General features: G+C 43.7%; 1 protein-coding gene across 1 annotated transcript in view; it reads left to right on the top strand.

Moving 5' to 3' along the window:
* pcsk5a (proprotein convertase subtilisin/kexin type 5a) overlaps window positions 1–21,945 on the top strand; it is a 68,540-nt gene that overhangs the window by 20,345 nt on the left and 26,250 nt on the right. Inside the window, exons 19-26 of the mRNA XM_060912603.1 lie at window positions 7,460–7,601; window positions 7,900–8,015; window positions 8,866–8,968; window positions 11,997–12,133; window positions 12,381–12,581; window positions 12,683–12,751; window positions 13,471–13,513; window positions 17,005–17,147. Coding sequence (XP_060768586.1) covers window positions 7,460–7,601; window positions 7,900–8,015; window positions 8,866–8,968; window positions 11,997–12,133; window positions 12,381–12,581; window positions 12,683–12,751; window positions 13,471–13,513; window positions 17,005–17,147 — 954 coding nt within the window. The remainder of the gene's footprint in view (window positions 1–7,459; window positions 7,602–7,899; window positions 8,016–8,865; window positions 8,969–11,996; window positions 12,134–12,380; window positions 12,582–12,682; window positions 12,752–13,470; window positions 13,514–17,004; window positions 17,148–21,945) is intronic.

The raw sequence follows: 21,945 nt of genomic DNA, 5'->3' as shown, positions 1-21,945 counted from the left end.
GAAGTTCTGCCATGACCTTGACCTTTGACCTTTGACCTCCAAAATTTAATGGTTTCCTTCCTGGGTGATTGGCAACACGTACAAAATTTGGTCCAAATCGATCCATTGGTTCTTGAGATATCTTGCAGACACACAGACAGACAGACAGACAGACAGACAGACAGATACACACACACACACACAGACTGACGCAGGTGAAAATAATAACCCCTCCGACTACTGTCGGTGGGGTTAAAGATACAAAATACAGAGAGGTTATGGATTTTAATACGGATGCATCACAGATGCTAATAATTTACGGATTAGTCGCGGGCGTTTCAGTATATTACAGATTGGTTACTGATTTCATACGGATGATCCATCACAGATAAAAAATTTATATGTCTAAAACAATTCAATGTTTGGACTGCTGAAGTCTCGTCTCGTCTCGTCTTCTTCCGCTTTATCCGGGACCGGGTCGCGGAGGCAGCAGTCTAAGCAGGGAAGCCCAAACTTCCCTTTCCCCAGACACCTCGGCCAGCTCCTCGGGAAGAACACCGAGGCGTTCCCAGGCCAGCCGAGAGACATAGTCCCTCCAGCGTGTCCTGGGTCTTCCCCGGGGCCTCCTCCCGGGGGGACATGCCTGGAACACCTCCCCAGGGAGGCGTCCAGGAGGCATCCGAAAAAGATGCCCGAGCCACCTCAGCTGATTCCTCTCGATGTGGAGCAGCAGCGGCTCTACTCCGAGCTCCTCCCGAGTGACTGTGCTTCTCACCCTATCTCTAAGGGAGCGCCCAGCCACCCTGCGAAGGAAACTCATTTCGGCCGCTTGTATCCGCGATCTTGTCCTTTCGGTCATTACCCAAAGCTCATGACCATAGGTGAGAGTCGGAACGTAGATCGACCGGTAAATTGAGAGCTTCGCCTTTTGGCTCAGCTCCTTCTTCACCACAACGGACCGGTAAAGCGACCGCATCACTGCAGAGGCTGCACCGATCCGCCTGTCGATCTCACGCTCCATCCTTCCCTCACTCGTGAACAAGATCCCGAGATACTTAAACTCCTCCACTTGAGGCAGAACTCCTCCACCAACCTGGAGAGGGCAAGCCACCCTTTTCCGGTCGAGAACCATGGCCTCGGACTTGGAGGTGCTGATTCTCATCCCAGCCGCTTCACACTCGACTGCAAACCGCCCCAGTGCATGCTGAAGGTCCTGGTTTGAAGAAGCCAACAGGACAACATCATCCGCAAAAAGCAGAGATGAAATCCTGTGGTTCCCAAACAGGATTCCTTCTGGCCCCTGGCTGCGCCTAGAAATTCTGTCCATAAAAATTATGAACAGAACCGGTGACAAAGGGCAGCCCTGCCGGAGTCCAACATGCACTGGGAACAGGTCTGACTTACTGCCGGCAATGCGAACCAGACTCCTGCTCCGTTCGTACAGGGACCGGACAGCCCTTAGCAAAGAGCCCCGAACCCCATACTCCCGAAGCACCCCCCACAGAATACTACGGGGGACACGGTCGAATGCCTTCTCCAGATCCACAAAGCACATGTGGACTGGTTGGGCAAACTCCCATGAACCCTCGAGCACCCTATGAAGGGTATAGAGCTGGTCCAGTGTTCTGCGACCAGGACGAAAACCGCATTGTTCCTCCTGGATCCAAGGTTCGACTATTGGTCGAATTCTCCTCTCCAGTACCCTGGAGTAAACCTTCCCTGGGAGGCTGAGAAGTGTGATTCCCCTATAATTGGGGCACACTCTCCGGTCCCCTTTCTTAAAAAGAGGGACCACCACCCCAGTCTGCCACTCCAGAGGCACTGTCCCTGACCGCCACGCGATGTTGCAGAGGCGTGTCAACCAAGACAGCCCCACAACATCCAGAGACTTGAGATACTCAGGGCGGATCTCATCCACCCCCGGTGCCTTGCCACCGAGGAGCTTGCAAACCACCTCAGTGACTTCGGCTTGGGTAATGGACGAGTCCACCTCTGAGTCATCAGCCTCAGTCTCCTCAGTGGAAGACATGACGGTGGGATTGAGGAGATCCTCAAAGTATTCCTTCCACCGCCCGACAATGTCCCCAGTCGAGGTCAACAGCTCCCCACCCGCACTGTAAACAGTGTTGGCAGAGTACTGCTTCCCCCTCCTGAGGCGCCGGACGGTTTGCCAGAATTTCTTCGAGGCCGACCGATAGTCCTTCTCCATGGCCTCCCCGAACTCCTCCCAGTTCCGAGTTTTTGCCTCCGCAACTGCCCGAGCTGCAGCACGCCTGGCCTGCCGATACCCGTCAGCTGCCTCGGGAGTCCTGGAGGTTAACATGGCCCGATAGGACTCCTTCTTCAGCTTGACGGCATCCCTTACTTCTGGTGTCCACCACCGGGTTCGGGGATTGCCGCCACGACAGGCACCGGAGACCTTGCGGCCACAGCTCTGAACAGCTGCGTCCACAATGGAGGTAGAGAACATGGTCCACTCAGACTCAATGTCCCCCGCCTCCCTCGGAAGCTGGGAAAAGCTCTCCCGGAGGTGGGAGTTGAAGACCTCCCCGACAGAGTGCTCGGCCAGACGTTCCCAGCAGACCCTCACCATACGTTTGGGCCTGCCAGGTCTGTCCAGCTTCCTCCTCCGCCAGCGGATCCAACTCACCACCAGGTGGTGATCAGTTGACAGCTCAGCCCCTCTCTTCACCCGAGTGTCCAAGACATAGGGCCGGAGATCAGATGAAACGACTACAAAGTTGATCATCGACCTCCGACCTAAGGTGTCCTGGTGCCACGTGCACTTATGGACACCCCTATGCTCGAACATGGTGTTCGTTATGGACAAACCGTGACTAGCACAGAAGTCCAATAACAAAACACCACTCGGGTTCAGATCGGGGAGGCCGTTCCTCCCAACCACGCCCCTCCAGGTGTCACTGTCATCTCCCACGTGAGCATTGAAGTCCCCCAGTAACACAATGGAGTCCCCAGTCTGAGCACTCCTCAGTACCACTCCCAGGGACTCCAAGAAGGCCGGATACTCTATACTGCTATTTGGGCCATAGGCACAAACAACAGCAAGAGCCCTCTCCCCAATCTGAAGGCGCAGCGAGGCGACCCTCTCGTTCACTGGGGTAAACTCCAACACATGGCGGCTGAGCTGGGGAGCTATAAGCAAGCCCACACCAGCCCGCCGCCGCTCACCACGGGCGACTCCAGAGAAGTGGAGAGTCCAGCCCCTCTCGAGGAGCTGGGTTCCAGAGCCCAAGCTGTGCGTGGAGGTGAGCCCGACTATCTCTAGCCGGTACCTCTCAACCTCCCGCACAAGCTCAGGCTCTTTCCCCCCCAGCGAAGTGACATTCCATGTCCCAACAGCCAGCCGCTGTGTCCGGGGATCAGGTCGTCGAGGCCCCTGCCTTCGACTGCCACCCAATCCACATTGCACCAGTCCCCTACTGCTACCTCTGTGGGTGGTACTGCTGAAGTTCATAATTAAAATATCTTACCTGCATTTTTATTTTCCGTGAACCTGTATTCTGTGACCTCATGACACAACAAGGATGTACAGAGATGCCTGGGGAAAATAGCACATGCTCAGACAACGTCACAATTACCTGATTGGTCAGATGTTTTATCGGATCAGGTCCAGGCCTGGAAAAATGGCTCCAGAAGCAATCTCACTGCTACGGATAAACCCAGGCCTGGGCTACAGGTATCGTTATCGATCTGGTGTGAGCACCAACCACATAAACTACAGGGGATCGATTTATTTATAGTTGTAGTTATAGTTATCGGTATTATCGCCTTAATAGATACACTTTTAACATTAGATATCCCTTTAAAATAGCTGTGGTGCTAGCTATGGAGTTCCACAAGGGTCCATTGTAGGACCACTGCTGTTCTAGCTTTACTTGATACTGTACCTTTATCTAATATCAGGAAAGAAATCCGTTTCACCTCCACAGCTATACTGACAATACACTGAAATATTTTCATTCCTTCTGAATGTCCACAGTGTTGACAGACTCATCTAGGGTGTGTAAGAAATTTCTACAGCTTTCTACAACTCAATCAGGACAAAGCAGAGAGACTAATATTTAGTATTGCATTTAAGGTAAAACTGCAGTACGAGTCTTTTTTTTTTATCAAATCAGAAGTATAAAACCTCTGTGTTTCCAAAATTCTGCTTTGCCCCTTAATTCAATTGTACAACTATTTTATTTATCTTCACTTCACAAAGATCTTTGAGCTACGAACGGTATTTATGGTGCTTAAAACATAAAGGACGGCGTGTACTGAGACAGGACGTGTGTGTGTGTGTGTGTGTGTGTGTGTGTGTGTGTGTGTGTGTGTGTGTGTAAACTGATTTACTGGAGCAAATCAAATAAATCAAAACACTGAAGACATGAAAATGAAGCTCGGATATACAATAGGTACTTAATACATACACTCACTGGCCACTTTAATAGGAACTTGTTCTTGATTCTAAGATCCCTGTTCTTTACAGGCGTGGAACCCAATGTGGTTTTCTGCTGTTGCATGCTGAGATGCTTTTCTACTCACCACAGTTGTAAAGAGTTACTATGAGTTACTATATCCTTCCTAGCAGCCCGAAACACCTCGAATCTGTCCATTTTCTTCTGCCTTCTCTTATCAACAAGGCGTTTGTTTTTTCCACCCACAGAACTGTCAATGCTCACTCGATGTTTTTTGGTTGTTTTTTTTCGCACCATTCTGTGTAAACTCTACAGACTGTTGTGTGTGAAAACCCCAGGAGATCAGCAGTTTCTGAAATACTCAAACCTTCATACTCCATCTGGCTCAAACCAACACCCATGCCACAGTGAAAGAGAGTCACACTTTGACATCATAATGTTTTCCTGTTCTGATGTTTGAACATTGTGAAGATTAACTGAAGCTCTTGATTTGTATCTGCATGATTTGATGCATCGTGCTGCTGTCAAGCGATTGGCTGATTAGAGAACGGCATAAAACTAGACTGCATTTCCTCAGAGAAAATGCAAAGTGTGCTTGCTGAGCTGTAGCAGAACTGCTAGCATGCTAAAAACTAGCATGCCAACATGCTAACAACTAGCATGCTAACAGTTAGCATACTAACATGCTAACAGCATACTGACATGCTAAAAGCTAGCATGTTAACATGCTAATAGATAACATGCTAATAGATAACATGCTAACAGTTAGCATTCTAACATGCTAATGATTAACATGCTATTTGTTAAAATTCTAACACTTTCCAAACTGATCCATAAAGGGCCGTGTGGCTGCAGGTTTTCATTCCAGCCATGCAGCAGCACACCTGACTTGGCTCATTCAATCAACTGAACTGTCTTCACACAGTCAAATACTTGCAGCCACACCCACCCTTGATTAAAGGGTGGGTGTGTCAGTTGATTGAATAAGCCAAATCAGGTGTGCTGCTGCAAGGCTGGAATGAAAACCTGCAGCCACACGGCCCTTTATGGATCAGTTTGGACACCCCTGCTTTAAGGCTAATATGCTGACAGCTATCATGCTAACAGCTAACATGCTAATGGCTAGTATGTTAACTTTTAGCATGCTAACACGCTGAGGGTGACATGCTAACAGTTAGCATGCTAACATGTTCAGGCGAACTCGCTAACAGCAAGCATGCGAACTCTGCATGCTACCATGCTAATCCTAACATGTTAACAGCTCTCATAACATGCTAATGGTGAACATGCTAACAACTCGCGAGCTAACAGCAGGCATGATATCGTAATGGGTAACATGCTAACAGCTAGCATGGTAACACGTGAATGCTTATATGCTAATTGCTATCGTGTGTGCGTGTAAGTATTCCTAATAAAGTGGCCATTGAGTTGAGGTTGATTTGCTGTCAAAGTCTCAAATGAGCAGATCCTTGCCAAATGCATCATCACCTATGGGGGAAGGGAGGAATGACTCAGTCAAGCTTCCACTGATTAGCGGCAAAATGGAGAAAAAAATGGAGGGATGAAAGGCAAGACAAAGATGAGTGCGGGTCAGAACCGATATCACGTGTGAGATGGTGATTTGGCCTGAGGTGCCGTATGAAGTTCGGTGGACGTGTGGTGAAGTGTTACTGAGCAAAACTCCATTCATTTGAATGGGGCCAAAAATCAATGGAAGCCTATGGAGGTAAAAAGAGATGTGTGAAAACCAAGGAAAAGACGAGTGCAGGTCTCAGATGAGGGGATGGATCTGTGCGGGGACTTGGCCTGAGGCATCGAGTGAAGTTTCTTGAAGTTTGGTCACTTGGTTAAAAAAATTGATGGAGAGTGAAAGTTTTTCTCCTGAAACACCATTCATTTTCAATGGGGCCAAAAATCAATGCAAGCCTATGGAGGAAAAAGGGATGAGCAAAAAGAAAGGAAATATGAGTGCGGGTCAGAACCGATTGCATGTATGTGTCGGGGGAGTTGGCCTGAAGTATCACATGAGGTTTGGTACATCTGCGATGGAGCGTGTCCGAGTAGGACGATTTGATTCATGAGCCCTATTCATTCTCTAAGGGAAAAAACCAAAAGAAAAACAAGAACAAGAGAACGGGCGCATTGATCCAAAAGCTGTATACAAGCACACTACATCACTTCGGGCCAGACGTCTCAGAGTTGGAACGGTGTCTCTATCTCGAACACCCTAGGAGGAGTAGTGGATCCAAAAAACGTGTCGGGATAAGGCAGAATAAGTAAACTTAAGAAGAACAATAGTGTGCTTGCCTTTGGCAAGCGCACAGCAGCCTTCGGCCTTCGGCTGTTGTGTGCTTGAGCAAGCACACTAATAAAACAGCTGGTGGATGTATGGGTGTTCTATAAATGCATGGAAAGACTTCGCAATGAGACAAAGATATCTGAACTAAACACAGAACAGGTGAACATAGACAGATAACAAACACATGACTGACAGGACTAGAACAGAAACTGAAACAAAGTCAAGTAAATGTTGTTTGTTGCCATGAAATCCATGACATGATGGAGGAAACCGTGACATAAAATGTAATTATTATTATTATCATCTCATCTCATTATCTGTAGCCGCTTTATCCTGTTCTACAGGGTCGCAGGCAAGCTGGAGCCTATCCCAGCTGACTACGGGCGAAAGGCGGGGTACACCCTGGACAAGTCGCCAGGTCATCACAGGGCTGACACATAGACACAGACAACCATTCACACTCACATTCACACCTACGGTCAATTTAGAGTCACCAGTTAACCTAACCTGCATGTCTTTGGACTGTGGGGGAAACCGGAGCACCCGGAGGAAACCCACGCGGACACGGGGAGAACATGCAAACTCCGCACAGAAAGGCCCTCGCCGGCCACGGGGCTCGAACCCGGACCTTCTTGCTGTGAGGCGACAGCACTAACCACTACACCACCGTGCCGCCATTATTATTATTATTAGTAGTAGTAGTATACATCAACCAGCTAGTTTCAGAAGTGTGTGTGTGTGTGTGTGTGTTTATTTTCAGCTGCAGGTTTCGAGTCGTGCACCCGCTGTGCTGATGGGTATGTGATGGAAGAATGGAAGTGTGTGTCCTCCTGCAGTCAGGGATTTTATCCCACACAAACCCCTTCTGACATCACAGGACAAACTCAGGTCTATTGCAAGAGGTGTGTGTGTGTATGTGTGTGTGTGTGACTGTCTTTCTGGCCGAGTATGAGATCTCGATCACTGTTAGTGTGTTTAAAGTCATTTCTTGGTTATTAATAGTTAATTAATAGTCTGCTTATGTTATGTTTACTTTCTGCTTCTACAGCTCTCCTTATTGCCTCAAAAGTACTTTTCTTCATTTCATTCATTTATTTATTTATCCTATACTCTTTCTTGAGTTTCTCATTGTTATCCACACTACCAAACTATGATCTGCTGTATGTAGCGATGTGTGCTGATGTGTGTTGCTCGACACAGGTGTGATGTGAGCTGTCTAGCCTGTACAGGGCCTGGCAAAAGGAACTGCAGCGAGTGTGTGGAAGGACTCATGCTGCAGGATGGCATGTGCCTGCTGACTCATAACTGTGCTGATGGTGAGTCTGTCATTTTAAATTAACAAATGTTATTTTTGCAAAGGTTTGATCATCACTGGGTGTATTTATCAGTGGCGAAGCATTACTATTAGAGCTGGGACTTGAGCTCAGTCAAAACTTAACCAGACACATCAAAAAAATAAAAATAAAAATCAACAGGGCAAAGGATTTTGCAAGGGATTAGCGGCAGGCTGCCAGGTCGCTCTGTTGTGTGTCGTTGTTGATCTTGATTTTAAAGGTAACAGTAAATTACACAGGGAAATGAATACTTAAGTCTGAGTGAAAAAATCCTGTAGCAAGCGTGGAGCGTGTAAGAAGAGTCTGGAGATGGAAATCTTAGTTTCTCGGCCGTTAGCCTGTGCTACTTGCTCTCGATAGATAGCACTGGCTTGACTGCTTTATTAGCATTCGCTAACACTACTGATGAACACTACACCGGCTGGAAGGTGACTTCACTGCTGCACTGACAGCGCCGACTCACAGTTAAGCTCACATTGGCCTTCAAGAAAGCTAAGGGTGATACATTTTTGGTCCCGCCCACTATAAATCAAAATCTGATTGGTTAATTCATCTGTCACTACATAAACATACGGTACACTGCCATGGCCTTCTGTCCCGGCAATGAAACCCTAACCAAGGAGTGAGCCAGCTCTAAACTCTTCTCAGTCTGGAGACAACAAACAAAAAAATCTCACTGGATAACTCGATTTTAATGTTTTCAGAACAGTAATTCTCTGAAGAACTAGAAGAACCTCATGTGGTTCCCCTCTGATGTGTGTGTGTGTGTGTGTGTGTGTGTGTGTGTGTGTGTGTGTGTGTGTGTGTGTGTGTGTGTGTGTCCTGGTCCCAGGTGAGTACCAGGATGACCATGGGAATTGCCACGCATGCGACAGCACTTGTCTTAAGTGCAAAGGGCCAAAGAATGATGACTGCGTTTGGTGCGCGTCCCCCCGGTGAGGGTTTGTTTCCAGCATTCTGACTTTAGGTGTATCCTTCTCCCATGAATGTTGTTTTTCTTTGCTGGGAAACTGACACTATGTTTACAACGTGCATCAGATTCCTACAGCTATGATCTGTGATGCTGTTTAATCATATCCATGTATAGTATATACATACATATATAGAGAGTTTTATTTTTAGAATTTTCAAATTCAATACACAGTACTGTGCAAAAGTCTTAGGCACATGTAAAGAAATGCTGGAGACCAAAAATGGCTTAAAAGTAGTGAAATGAAATGTTTCAGCATTAAAAAAAATTCTATAAACAGGAAGCAGTAAGCCATAATAAATGAAACAAAGTCAGTATTTGGTGTGAGACGACCCTTTGCTTTAAAAATAAAATGGTAGTCTCGGGTACAATGAGTGCAGTTTGATAAGGAAGTGAGCTGTAGGTTTTACTGAGCATCTTCCAGAACCAGCCCCAGTTCTTCTGGACACTTTGACTGTCACACTCGCTTCTTCATTTTGCACCAAAACCCAGCAGCCTTCATTATGTTTTCTTTTTCAATCTAAAAAGTGCGCTCTTATGTAAAATGCTGCTCAGATACAAACTTTTTTTTTTTCTGTCACATTTAATTTTGTGCTGGAAAATGAAGGAACGTTTGGACTCTAAAACGTTTTTGACTCATTGACTTGATAATGTAGAAGTCATAAAATAGAAATCTAGTTTTTTTTTTAAAAGTTTGTGTGAAAGAAAAAAAAATAGGGTGCCTAAGACTTTTGCACAGTACTGTGTATATATAGGGTGACCAGATTTCCCTAGTCTGAAACCGGGACACTTTTGCACGCGACCATGCTCGTGCATGCACACCTTTTTTTTTACGTAAACGTGACACTCAGAGAGGTGCTCTTATCATTTTGTTGAAGCTCACATTTATCAACATATCTCATTATCTGTAGCCGCTTTATCCTGTTCTACAGGGTCGCAGGCGAGCTGGAGCCTATCCCAGCTGACTACGGGCGAAAGGCGGGGTACACCCTGGACAAGTCGCCAGGTCATCACCGGGCTGACACATAGACACAGACAACCATTCACACTCACATTCACACCTACGCTCAATTTAGAGTCACCAGTTAACCTAACCTGCATGTCTTTGGACTGTGGGGGAAACCGGAGCACCCGGAGGAAACCCACGCGGACACGGGGAGAACATGCAAACTCCGCACAGAAAGGCCCTCGCCGGCCACGGGGCTCGAACCCGGACCTTCTTGCTGTGAGGCGACAGCGCTAACCACTGCACCACCGTGCCGCCCTTTATCAACATCTTACATGAAATAAAACAAACAGGCATTTTGTTATCTAGTAGCATAGTGGTATACAGATCAGTTAAATTATGGTCAGACAACAGATTTTGTAATGGCTGAGAATAGGCCAGGCTATGTCCATAGGCCAAATTTAAACTGATTTATTTCACCTCTTTGTGAGAACACCAAGAAGAATGCATATGCACATGTAGGCTATATCTCTAAAATTGTATGCACTATAGCATGAACTTAAAAAGTAGATATGTAACCTCAACATAGCCTAGGTCAGAATCAACCTTACTAACCATTCCCCACAACTGAATGAATAAAGCAAGAAGATGTGTACAAAAGTGAACACTTTAATGGAAGGTGCAACCAGCTGTTCAACACAGCAATGTGGCCAAACTGTCAGAATGGTATGTTAAACAGAAACAAAAAAGAGACAAGTGATTTGAGAATATATACTACGGAAGCCGAGAGAGGCCCTTCATATAATCCTTTTTTTATTCACCTTGTTATTTCGAGATAACGACATAATTAATTCAGGATCTCGAGAAAACAACACAGCTAATTCGAGATCTCGAGAAAACAAAACAATTATTTCATGATCTCGAGTAAACAGCTGAGAAATGGTTCATTCAGGTGCGCCAAGAGACTTGTGATATGCTGACTTTGGGGCTATTTCTCATTCTGTATAGACGCAACTTTGGTCATTAGAATGTCTGGAATAATCGATCACCTAATAAGGCAATATTTTGATCAGGGGTTGACACAGGGAGAGATTGCATTAAGTCTTTTAATAAGGGATAATTTCAAAATTAGTCCGCGGCACCTCTGCAGAAGACTGGCCCGGCTTCGTCTCTACCGACGGAGATACAGTGATCCAGCTGAGATCATGAAATAATTGCTTTGTTTTCTCGAGATCACGGAATAATTGTTTTGTTTTCTCGAGATCTCGGAATAACGGTTTTGTTTTCTCGAGATCTCGAATTAGTTGTGTTGTTTTCTCGAGATCCTGAATTAATTATGTTGTTATCTCGGGATAACAAGGTGAATAAAAAAGATTATATGAAGGGCCTCTCGCAGCTTCCGTAAATATACACTCAAACAAAACAGCAGTAAAGGAGGAGAGGGGCAGCAGCCCGAGGAAAGCCCCCACAGGAGCGCACAGCATTTGCAGCATAGGCTACCCAACTCAGTACAAGAACAAAACACTTACAGTGTGTGCAGTAGGCTTCGTGCGCATTGTTCTGCACCTCTCGGAGGAAGGGGTAGGTGTCCTGTAAATCTTTGGAAAAGGTACATTTTCTTTTCGGCATAATTGCTGCGGCATTACTGCTGCTAGACAAAGAACATTCGCGCCAGTTAATGTTTATTTTATTGTTGCATGGCAACACGTTCTGTTGTCTGGAATAATGTGGCTAAATAAACACCCATGCCACAGGGCCAGGGGGCAGTAACCAGGAAAGTTTGTGATTCCTGTCAAGTCATCAAAAGAGTAAATGCAGACATTTCTCCGCTAATGATTCCCACGCTGCTCAGTCGCAAACGTCGCGAGTGGCGAAAACTGGGACATACCCGTGTCCCGACAGACTTTTGTCGGGACTCGGGACACACAACCCCAAATCGGGACTGTCCCGGTAAAACCGGGATGTCTGGTCACCCTATGTATATGCTGTATATATGTAGAATAAAGTAAATGTAAACCTGGTTGTTTCTGCTCTTGTTTTGTCTCAGCTTGTTGGATGAGGGCCAGTGTGTGGTGCGCTGCTCGGAGGGTAAATACCCTTCCAGCGGAGAGTGCCATGTGTGTGATCACACCTGTGCTCAATGTGTGGATGCTGGTCCTTTTGACTGCACCAGCTGTGACAAAGGTGAGCAGCTATGACTGGAAAATGGACGAAAAAAAAGGTTTTCTGTGTGTTTTTTATTTTTCATTGGTCATTTATGGCTTCAAATTTATCTATCTATAATCTGACCATTTTCCGAGCTCCACTAGCCCGATACAACCTACACAGCCCTGTCTGTGTCAGGATCTCTTCCAATGTACAATTTGGAGAATCACTGAAAATGGACCATCCCTGAACTGCTGCTAAAAGTGCATGTTGTTGAAACTTATAGACAGGTTTGGACAGGATCGGTACCTGTACGACGGGGAGTGTGTGACCACATGTCCTGCAGCTCATTTCCACACTACAGTGAAGACGTGTGAACCGTGTCCAGAGCACTGCAGTCTTTGCTCCTCTGCCACACACTGCCTAAAGTGCAACAGTTCCTATTACCTCAGCCAAGGAACGTGCATGTCCCTCGAGTGTGGAGAGGGTCAGTCTGATTACTTTGCGTATTTTTATAACTATTAGGTTATTAGCATTTTATAGTGTGTGTGTGTGTGTGTGTGTGTGTGTGTGTGTGTGTGTGTGTAGGTGAGGTCGAGGACCCAGAGTATGATGACTGCATGGCCTGTGAAGAAGGATGCAAGAAATGTGTGCTCTGTGAGTTCTGAATTCTGGTCCTTATTATTATTAGCTCATCCGGCCAACAGGTGATGAGTTTATGCCATCATGTGTTGTCCATCATCCAGCGTCGTCCACATTTCATGAAAATCTCTTATTCTCTCTCAATTCATCACCAATTTTTATTATTTTTGGCAGGAAGGTAGGTCTGCCTGGGGTGCATATGGCTTCTACCCAAATTTGCATCATTGCTATTAATAATGAAGATATGGAGTAATTAATCAATCCCTAACAAGTAGTTTCCACGCAAATCACTTCTCCCTCAATTCTTCACCGATTTTGATTCTTTCTGGCATGAAGGTAGGGGTACCTAGGGTGGATATAACTTCTACCCAGATTTGCTTCATTACAATTTTTAATGAAGTTATGGACTAATTAAGCCTTAATGAGCAGTTCAACAAAAATCGCTTCTCCTTCGTCAATTCCTCGCCATTTTGGATTCTTTCTGGCAAATAAGTCGGTATTCTTAGGGTGGATATCACTTCTGTATATAGCTTGTATATAGTATAGCTTGCAACATTTATTGTGCAAGGCGGCCCACTTTAGATTGTTCCTTCTGGACTAGACGGGGCCGGAGTGAGCTACGCCGTCATTGACGGTCTTGTTGTTGTTGTCGTTGTTATTATTATTATTATTATTATTTATTATTATTCCTGTTTATTTCTCGTTCACTGACTGACTGTTCTTGCTTGTTACAGATAATCCTAAACACTGCCTATCCTGCTCTGATGGCTATTACAAGTAAGAGCATCTCATTGGGATTCATAGTGTTGATATACTGTACATCGCTTCTTTAGTAGCAACTTACACATAACCAGCTTTTCAAAAAGTTAGTAATTATTATTATTCTCTCCACATTCACTGGATATGAGCAATTGTGCGCTCTGACTGGCCACTCTACTAGGAACGAGGAAGGCCAAAGAGGAGATACATGGATGTGGCAAGAGAGGACATGAAAGTGGCAGGTGTGGTAGAGAAGGATGTGGGAGACAGGGAGCAATGGAGACGAAAGATCCGCTGTGGCGACCCCTAATCGGGAGCAGCCAAAAGAAGAAGAAGTTTACATTCTAAGAGGAAATGATTGTCAGACATTTTGTATAAAGTTTTTATTTATCAAATTTGCAAAAAATAAAAATGCTCCATTTCTCAAAATCCAGTGACTGTGGCTAGAATAAAAGTTATTTCACTCAATCTTGTCGTACATGGTTTATAGCCAACTCGGTGCTACGTGCCCCGTCAGTTATCAGCTCATGTACAACTCGATTTTGTGGAACAACTGTTAAACATCGTGAAGTAAGGAGATTTTTATTCACCATCCTTGGAAGGAGTCTCCAGTGTCAGCGCATAGTAAGTGGTAAAGCTGTAACTTTAAAGGTGACATATTGGATGATATTATACCCCTTTTCCACAAGTTGACACAGTTCCCTGAGGTCTTAATGAAATATCTGTGATATGTTTCATTCAAAATACCGGAAGCATGAAACCACAGCTCCTTCTCACCCTGTCTAAACAGCCCTGTTCAAAATGGTTGAGTTGAGGAATGGCCTGTTCCTTTAAATGATAATGAGCCACTGCTCACCCCACCCTCTTTTCCATCAGCCAATAAAATAGCACTTTTCTCATGAGTATTCTTTCTCAAAGGCAGTTCTCAAGCTATGAGTAGAGATATTCAGATGAGGGGGCGGGGTTATTCTGATGAGCTCCATTTGTGAGATTGAAAGGGAAAACAAATCTGAACAGCTTGTTGAAGCACGTGTTTTCTGAAATGGGCAGCACAAAATGGTGTTCTATTTCAGAGTTTGTGGTTTGGTAGACCAGCCTTTCTCAACTGGTGCCGTCTGGCTTCGTTAGGGGTGCCGTCAAAAAATTATATATTCTAACATTGAAATAAAATTAATTAAAATTCCAAAAAACAATAGTTACACTCAGGGCCGCTGACAGCTTTGGCTGGGCCCGGGACAAAATGCTCTGAATGGGCCCCCCCTAACAAGCTGTTTAAGCTGTTCTCATCTGGCACGCTGCTCATTCAGCCTTTCTTTACTCTGCTTTAGTGTGGGGCGGGGAGACACGAGACAACGGCACAGTAAGCCAATCAGAGTAGATTTGGACAACATACGTAGGTAGGTCACGCCTACTGCACTACTACGCGCTCTTTCAATCGGAAGACACAGCGATGGCGAGCGGTCAGCCCAACACTGCGCTTTCACACTGGAAATACAGCCATTACTTTTCATTACTTGAAATAAAAGGCAAGAGTGTTTACGTGCAATGCACATTATGTCGAGGAACAAAGCGTTTGTCCTCGTCAGTGGCCAGTAATTAGTAACATAATTTTAATAACTACAAAAATATATTACATTTGATAGATGTCTTATCTCACATTGTCCCACAAAAATATTAATATAGTGTAGATAACATTACTAATTGGTTCTGTTAAGTGTCCATTTCAGTCATTAAACACATTTAACATTCACTTTTATTATGATTACACTAATTGAATTTGATTTTTTTTGAGGGGGAACAAAATGTAACGGAATAATTACTTTCCCTGGTAATTAGTTACTTTTATGACAAAGTAACTCCGTTACTAACTCAGTTACTTTTTGGGAAAAGTAACTAGTAACTATAACTAATTACTTTTTGAAAGTAACGTGCCCAACACTGGTCTTACCTGGCTCAGCTGCCCCACTGCCTTTGCTAGTACCTGCTGCATCATCCGAATCTTTTTTAAAATATTTATGCAGTGAGCCCCTGAGTCTCTTGGTTTCTTCCTCTCTTTTTCTCTTTTCTTTTCTGTGCTCCTGACTTGTGCATGTTGGCAAATGGCACGCACGCGGATTGTCGAAGCGCTATGATCGAACGATGTCTTTTTTTCCCCTTAATCAAAGAGTCTAACCAAACCATTTTTGCATTAGGGGTGGTAGGGGGTTCTTGACGCCTTTTTCAAAGACAATAAAGGCAAAAGATCTAGAAATCATTTATTGAATGCAAATATAGCACATTTCTCCCCCAAATCAACACATTTTGAAATGAAATAAAATAATCGCAACTTCATGAGAGCCCAGTTATGGCCCCCCCTCCCAATTCCTGGGCCCGGGACAACATACCCGTTTGTCCCCCCCCGTCGGCGGGCCTGGTTACACTAATGCAGATCATCGCTGCTTCATGCATCATCAAAATTCGTCTCACGGCCCCCTTTCCCATGTCACAACGTCACTGGCGGGATCAGCGTATGGTCAGCGTGACTGCGTATATTTTGTATGGGGGTGCCTTGAGAATTTGGATACTTCTGAAGGGTGCCGTGACTGAAAAAAGGTTGAGAAACGCTGTGTTAGACTCCAGATACCCAAATATATGTGCACAAGCACTGAAATAAAGTGATTTTAATAAATAAATTAATAATAATTATAATAATAATAATATATCTGGGCGGCACGGTGGTGTAGTGGTTAGCGCTGTCGCCTCACAGCAAGAAGGTCCGGGTTCAAGCCCCGTGGCCGGCGAGGGCCTTTCTGTGTGGAGTTTGCATGTTCTCCCCGTGTCCGTGTGGGTTTCCTCCGGGTGCTCCGGTTTCCCCCACAGTCCAAAGACATGCAGGTTAGGTTAACTGCTGACTCTAAATTGACCGTAGGTGTGAATGTGAGTGTGAATGGTTGTCTGTGTCTATGTGTCAGCCCTGTGATGACCTGGCGACTTGTCCAGGGTGTACCCCGCCTTTCGCCCGTAGTCAGCTGGGATAGGCTCCAGCTTGCCTATGACCCTGTAGAAGGATAAAGTGGCTAGAGATAATGAGATGAGATGAGATGAGATAATATATCCTCTAAGTTTTTCATCTTCAGGAGAGAAGTGCTGGAGGCTTCATAAGATATCAGTAACATGACAATCTGTCTTGTTTTTTTTTTTTCTTCTCTTATTAACTTCATGAGAGGTTGGTAAGAGAATGATTGTTTATAGCTGGTATAACTCGTGATAACAGGAATCTATGTAAATGCAACTACAATATAAACGGATAAACTGTTATAGTATGATTGGCATAAAACCCTTTTTTTTGTTATAGGAATAAAATCATAATCAATGTCAGAGTGGAAACAGTAGCTTCGCTTCAATACCCGGTCTTTGATTCTTTTCTGATAATAGCAGGGTTTGTTATGGTTTATTTCTGAAATAGCTGAGCGTTTGTATTAGCTGGCACCCCAGTGTTCATTGTGCATCTGTGTGTGTGTGTGGTGTAGGTATGAGGAGGGCTGCTATAAGCTGTGTCCTGCTAAGACCTACTCCGTGGAGGAAACAATGACCTGTGTGGCCTGTGAACGTGACTGTGTCAGCTGTGATGAAGACGAGTGCCACTGGTGTGAGGCGGACTTCTTTCTGTCTGGTAAAAGCTGGTGTTGTGCACAAACTCTGAGGATTTAACTCTTTAATAAGAAGCCTCAGGTTATTATTGAGAGATCAGACAGATGTTATGTTGCAGTGGTGTAGGTAGACATCAGTTTCATGGAGAGATGAGGAAATGTTTATCAGAAGTGTGATGAGCTCATGTGTGTGTATATACATATAGCTATATATATTATATGGACACGAGTGTTTTACTGGGAAATACACCACTCGTATTTTTCATACAAGCTATATCCGGGACATGGAGAACCAAAACCGTGACATAAATCTCTATATGTCACTCGTGAGGAAATCGATGAATTGTTTTGATAAATTTGGGTACTTTTATTTGTGAATGTGTCAATATAATAAGAAAATCAAACATTGGCTTGAAGGTATGAAGTTTATCTTCCATGTTGAAAAACTCGTATTTTTCATACGAAATACATCACGGATCTGAGTGACATATTTAAATAATATTGGCTGGTGTTGAGTGCTATATCAGATATATTCCGTTCAGCTAGCATGATATTGAACAAGAATGGAATATATCTGATATACCATGAAAAAAGCCAGCCAATATTATTATTATTATTATTATTATTATTATTATTATGCATACACATTCCTTTCAGGTGTTCAGCGCGTCTTTCTCTTTCAAAATTCTCTCAAAATCTTCCGTATTTAACGAAGCAAACGTGTTTGTTTACACATTGTCCTAGTCACTCGCTAGCACGGAAGTTTTACATCTCCAACGTGTGACATCATGTTGTCTTGACAACCATGCAATATTGTAAACCATATTCAACGCTCATTCTCCATTGGGTAGAGTGACGTAATACAAAAAGGATAAGTGATATGCTAACAATATTGCATGCCGTCGAACCAAATGAATGGAACCTGCTAGAAGGGAATAGAACACGTGTTTTTATTCCATGGAAAAAGTGTCCTGTATGGATAATAATTCCTGATATTTCACTCCGATGATGTCACTCCCAGGGTTTTCCCATGATCCGCGTTGTCAAAATGATGAACTGGTTCAAAATTAAAGTTCTTTTGATTAACTTGTGATTTTTTTTTTGTGCATGTGTCCATATAAAATAAAGAACATTATACAGTGGTGTGAAGATATGAAGTTTATCTTCTTGTGTTGAAAATATTTTCACTCATTTGCGTCACTCACTTGTGAATATACATTCACCACTTGAAGATAATCTTTATCTTCACGCAACATATATACTAAGTACAACCCCGATTCCAAAAAAGTTGGGACAAAGTACAAATTGTAAATAAAAACGGAATGCAATGATGTGGAAGTTTCAAAATTCCATATTTTATTCAGAATAGAACATAGATGACATATCAAATGTTTAAACTGAGAAAATGTATCATTTAAAGAGAAAAATTAGGTGATTTTAAATTTCATGACAACAACACATCTCAAAAAAGTTGGGACAAGGCCATGTTTACCACTGTGAGACATCCCCTTTTCTCTTTACAACAGTCTGTAAACGTCTGGGGGCTGAGGAGACAAGTTGCTCAAGTTTAGGGATAGGAATGTTAACCCATTCTTGTCTAATGTAGGATTCTAGTTGCTCAACTGTCTTAGGTCTTTTTTGTCGTATCTTCCGTTTTATGATGCACCAAATGTTTTCTATGGGTGAAAGATCTGGACTGCAGGCTGGCCAGTTCAGTACCCGGACCCTTCTTCTACGCAGCCATGATGCTGTAATTGATGCAGTATGTGGTTTGGCATTGTCATGTTGGAAAATGCAAGGTCTTCCCTGAAAGAGACGTCGTCTGTATGGGAGCATATGTTGCTCTAGAACCTGGATATACCTTTCAGCATTGATGGTGTCTTTCCAGATGTGTAAGCTGCCCATGCCACACGCACTAATGCAACCCCATACCATCAGAGATGCAGGCTTCTGAACTGAGCGCTGATAACAACTCGGGTCGTCCTTCTCCTCTTTAGTCCGAATGACATGGCGTCCCTGATTTCCATAAAGAACTTCAAATTTTGATTCGTCTGACCACAGAACAGTTTTCCACTTTGCCACAGTCCATTTTAAATGAGCCTTGGCCCAGAGAAGATGTCTGCGCTTCTGGATCATGTTTAGATACGGCTTCTTCTTTGAACTATAGAGCTTTAGCTGGCAACGGCGGATGGCACGGTGAATTGTGTTCACAGATAATGTTCTCTGGAAATATTCCTGAGCCCATTTTGTGATTTCCAATACAGAAGCATGCCTGTATGTGATGCAGTGCCGTCTAAGGGCCCGAAGATCACGGGCACCCAGTGTGGTTTTCCGGCCTTGACCCTTACGCACAGAGATTCTTCCAGATTCTCTGAATCTTTTGATGATATTATGCACTGTAGATGATATGTTCAAACTCTTTGCAATTTTACACTGTCGAACTCCTTTCTGATATTGCTCCACTATTTGTCGGCGCAGAATTAGGGGGATTGGTGATCCTCTTCCCATCTTTACTTCTGAGAGCCGCTGCCACTCCAAGATGCTCTTTTTATACCCAGTCATGTTAATGACCTATTGCCAATTGACCTAATGAGTTGCAATTTGGTCCTCCAGCTGTTCCTTTTTTGTACCTTTAACTTTTCCAGCCTCTTATTGCCCCTGTCCCAACTTTTTTGAGATGTGTTGCTGTCATGAAATTTCAAATGAGCCAATATTTGGCATGAAATTTCAAAATGTCTCACTTTTGACATTTGATATGTTGTCTATGTTCTATTGTGAATACAATATCAGTTTTTGAGATTTGTAAATTATTGCATTCTGTTTTTATTTACAATTTGTACTTTGTCCCAACTTTTTTGGAATCGGGGTTGTAGAAGTCAAAAGTTTGGACACACCCACTCATTCATTCATATTATGTGTGTACACCCATTCATTCATTCATTCATTCATTCATATGTGTGTGTGTTTTATATATATATATATATATATATATATATATATATATATATATATATATATACACACTAGTGCATCTCAAAAAATTAGAATATTGTGAAAAAGTTCAATATTTTCCATCAGTTATTTAAGAAAGTGAAAATGTTATATATTATAGATTCATTACACATAAACTAAAATGTTTCAAGCATTTTTCTATTTTAATTTTAATCATTATGGCATACAGTACAAAAACATAAAAAAAAGCATCTAAAAATATTAGAATATTTCATTTCGAGTTTGAGTAAAACAGTATGAGCACAGTGTATCTCTCGGTCTAGTTCAGTATACACAACCACAATCATGGGGAAGACTGCTGACTTGACTGTTGTCCAGAAGATGATCACTGATGCCCTCCACAAGGAGGGTAAGCCACAAAAGGTCATTGCTGAAAAGGATGGCTGGAAAAGGTGCACAGGCAACAGGGATGGCTGCAGTCTTGAGAGGATTGTCAAGAAAAGTTGATTCAAGAACTTGGGGGAGCTTCACAAGGAGTGGACTGAGGCTGGTGTCAGTGTATCAAGACCCATCACGAACAGACATCTTCAAGAAAGGGGATACAACTTTCGCATTCCTAATATCAAGCTATTCCTGAGCCAGAGACAATGTCAGAAGTGTCTTATCTGGGCTAAGGAGAGAAAGAAATGGACTGTTGCTCAGTGGTCCAAGGTCCTCTTTTCAGATGAAAGTACATTTTGCATTTAATTTGGAAATCACGGTTCTAGAGTCTGAAGGAAGAGTGGAGAGGCACAGAATCCAAGGTGTTTGAAGCCCAGTGTGAAGTTTCCACAGTCTGTGATGATTTGGGGTGCCATGTCATCTGCTGGTGTTGGTCCACTGTATTTTATCAAGTCCAAAGTCAACACAGCCATCTACCAGGAGATTTTAGAGCACTTCATGCTTCCATCTGCTGACGAGCTTTTTGGAGATGCCGATTTCCTTTTCCAGCAGGACTTGGCACCTACCCACAGTGCCAAAACTACTACCAAATGGTTTGCAGACCATGATATTACTGTGTTTGACCAGCCAACTTGCCTGACCTGAACCCCATAGAGAATCTATGGGGTATTGTCAAGAGGAAGATGAGAAACACCCGACCCAAAAATACAGATACGCTGAAGGCCACTATCAAAGCAACCTGGGCTTCAATAACACCTCAGCAGTGCCACAGACTGATCACCTCCATGCCACACCGCATTGTTACAGTAATTCATGGTAAAGGAGCCCCAAACAAGTACTGAGTGTATAAATGAATATACTTTTCAGAAATTGGACATTTCTGTATTGTAAATCCTTTTTTTGATTGATCTTAGGGAATATTCTAATAATTTGAGATACTGGATTTCTTATTTTCATGAGCTATAAGCCATAATCATCAAAATTAAAACAAAAAAGGTTTTAAATATTTCACTTTACATGTAATGAATATAGAATATATGAAAGTTTACCTTTTTGAATTAAATTATGAAAAAAACAAACTTTTTCATGGTATTCTAATTTTTTGAGATGCACTTGTGTATATATATATATATATATATATATGCGCGGCACGGTGGTGTAGTGGTTAGTGCTGTTGCCTCACAGCAAGAAGGTCCTGGGTTCGAGCCCCGGGGCCGGCGAGGGCCTTTCTGTGCGGAGTTTGCATGTTGTCCGCGTGGGTTTCCTCCGGGTGCTCCGGTTTCCCCCACAGTCCAAAGACATGCAGGTTAGGTTAACTGGTGACTCTAAATTGACCGTAGGTGTGAATGGTTGTCTGTGTCTATGTGTCAGCCCTGTGATGACCTGGCGACTTGTCCAGGGTGTACCCCGCCTTTCGCCCGTAGTCAG

Source organism: Neoarius graeffei, chromosome 28 (assembly GCF_027579695.1).
Source record: "Neoarius graeffei isolate fNeoGra1 chromosome 28, fNeoGra1.pri, whole genome shotgun sequence".
Classification (NCBI taxonomy): Eukaryota; Metazoa; Chordata; class Actinopteri; order Siluriformes; family Ariidae; genus Neoarius; species Neoarius graeffei.
The sequence above is the reverse complement of the archived record's forward strand: the minus strand, read 5'-3'. Positions and strand labels throughout refer to the sequence as shown.